Raw genomic sequence first — 2,249 nt, 5'->3', positions numbered from 1 at the left:
GAGGGTTTAAAAGCGGGGGCGCGGCGGGAGGAGCGCCCCAGAGGGCGGCGGGAGCCGAGCGAGGAGGGTCCTCCCGTGCCCCTCATTAACGGCGCTGCCATCCCTCTCCCTGCCAAAACGAGCTCCTGTGGACACCCCTCCGCAGCAGGAGGGTCCAGCCGCCCCCCCGCCGAGCAATCCTCAGCACCACAAACTGCCTCATCTCCTCAGCCTCTCCCAAAAAAGGAGAGGCTGCTGCTCCCCCGGGGTCCCCCCTGCAGCCCCACGAGGTGCCAGCTTTTTTTTTCCTGACAAGAAGAGCTGTTTGCGTTCTAAAAAAAGCCCAACTTACCATGAAAGTACAGAAAGGCTGCGAGAGCTGCATACCAGGCAAGTTTGTGGTTTTGCTCCCTAACAGCCCTTAAAATGGTGTGTGCAGCTCGATGTGGCTTTACGAGGTGCCCTGACTGGATGTGTTGTGTGTTTACCCCTAGATGTTGGGGTTCCATTCAGAGCCCACTCTGAAAGAAAGCAACATAAAGGTTTTTCTAGTGGATTCTCAGCCTGAGTGGTTTATTAGTGTTGCTACAAACACACCAGTGGTGACCAACCTGGAGGTGACAAGTCTAACGTTAGTGTGACCCAGGGAACACGAACAGGCCCCAGGGAGCTGGGAGGAGCAGGAGGTTGGAACTACAGCCTAAAAACACTGCTCAGAACCTCAACAAACAGGTGAAAAGCCAAAAGAAGGACCAACTGTGGTCCAGGTGGAAGGAGCAGCCCCTCTAGAAGCACTTGCGATGGACGATGGAAGGGCCAGACTCATCATATTCCTGCTTGCTGATCCACATCTGCTGGAAGGTGGAGAGGGAGGCCAGGATGGAGCCACCAATCCAGACGGAATATTTACGTTCCGGAGGGGCGATGATCTTGATCTTCATGGTGCTGGGTGCCAGGGAGGTGATCTCCTTCTGCATCCTGTCGGCGATGCCAGGGTACATGGTGGTGCCCCCCGAGAGGACGGTGTTGGCGTACAGGTCCTTCCTGATGTCCACGTCACACTTCATGATGGAGTTGAAGGTGGTCTCGTGGATGCCACAGGATTCCATGCCCAGGAAGGAGGGTTGGAAAATGGCCTCAGGGCACCTGAAACGTTCATTCCCGATGGTGATGACCTGCCCGTCGGGCAGCTCATAGCTCTTCTCCAGGGAGGAGGAGGAGGCAGCAGTGGCCATCTCCTGCTCAAAGTCCAGAGCCACGTAGCAGAGCTTCTCCTTGATGTCCCTCACGATCTCCCTCTCGGCTGTGGTGGTGAAGCTGTAGCCTCTTTCTGTCAGGATCTTCATCAGGTAGTCAGTCAGGTCCCTCCCGGCCAGGTCCAGGCGCAGGATGGCATGAGGGAGGGCATAACCCTCATAGATGGGCACAGTGTGGGTGACACCATCCCCTGAGTCCATCACAATCCCCGTGGTTCTCCCGGAGGCATACAGGGACAGCACAGCCTGGATGGCCACATACATGGCAGGGGTGTTGAAGGTCTCAAACATGATCTGGGTCATCTTCTCCCGGTTGGCTTTGGGGTTCAGGGGGGCCTCGGTGAGCAGGACGGGGTGCTCCTCCGGGGCCACCCGCAGCTCGTTGTAGAAGGTGTGGTGCCAGATCTTCTCCATGTCGTCCCAGTTGGTGACGATGCCGTGCTCGATGGGGTACTTCAGGGTGAGGATGCCCCTCTTGCTCTGAGCCTCATCCCCCACGTAGCTGTCCTTCTGCCCCATGCCCACCATCACACCCTGGTGCCTGGGCCGTCCCACAATGGAGGGGAACACGGCTCGGGGGGCATCATCCCCTGCAAAGCCTGCCTTGCACATGCCAGAGCCATTGTCCACCACCAGGGCAGCAATCTCCTCATCCAACATGCTGAGAGGGCCTAGGGGGAGCAGGAAAAGGGGGTGTCACAGAGCCCCTCCACACAGGGAGGAGGGCAGGAGCACCAAGGATCCTTGGCACTTGCCCTGTGTGCTACAGCCTGGAAGGGAGTGGGACAGCAGGGAGGCCCAAAAGCTGCAGGGAGGGACACTGAGGAGCCTCAAAAGCCCCACAGGGACAAGGAAAGAGGAGACACCAGAGAAACCCAACTCCTGTTCACTCCCTACAAAACACACAGTTTCAACCCCTGAGAAGACAAGCACAGAGCTTGTCCTCTTAAGGGAATCCCCCACCACAGACCTGCCCCCCCTCACACCCAGACAGCACCCACATACACACAGACC

The 2,249-nt window shown here is 57.8% G+C and overlaps 1 protein-coding gene across 3 annotated transcripts in view; it reads right to left on the bottom strand.

Annotated features, from left to right (window-relative positions):
- Positions 1–760: 760 nt before the first annotated feature.
- Positions 761–2,249, bottom strand: part of ACTL9 (actin-like 9) — a 5,586-nt gene continuing 4,097 nt past the window's right edge. Inside the window, exons 1-2 of one of the 3 annotated variants that reach the window (XM_010001332.1) lie at positions 1,767–1,895; positions 761–1,640 (exon numbers count right to left, since the gene is read on the bottom strand). In XM_010001332.1, the coding sequence (XP_009999634.1) occupies positions 765–1,640; positions 1,767–1,895 (1,005 nt within the window). In that variant the 3' untranslated portion in view covers positions 761–764. Of the gene's footprint in view, positions 1,901–2,249 lie in introns of those variants that run through there. The other 2 variants (XM_010001333.1, XM_010001331.1) reach the window with 2 other exon arrangements.

Source organism: Chaetura pelagica, unplaced genomic scaffold, assembly GCF_000747805.2.
Source record: "Chaetura pelagica isolate M959 unplaced genomic scaffold, ChaPel_1.0 scaffold397, whole genome shotgun sequence".
NCBI classification, from domain to species: Eukaryota; Metazoa; Chordata; class Aves; order Apodiformes; family Apodidae; genus Chaetura; species Chaetura pelagica.
The sequence above is the reverse complement of the archived record's forward strand: the minus strand, read 5'-3'. Positions and strand labels throughout refer to the sequence as shown.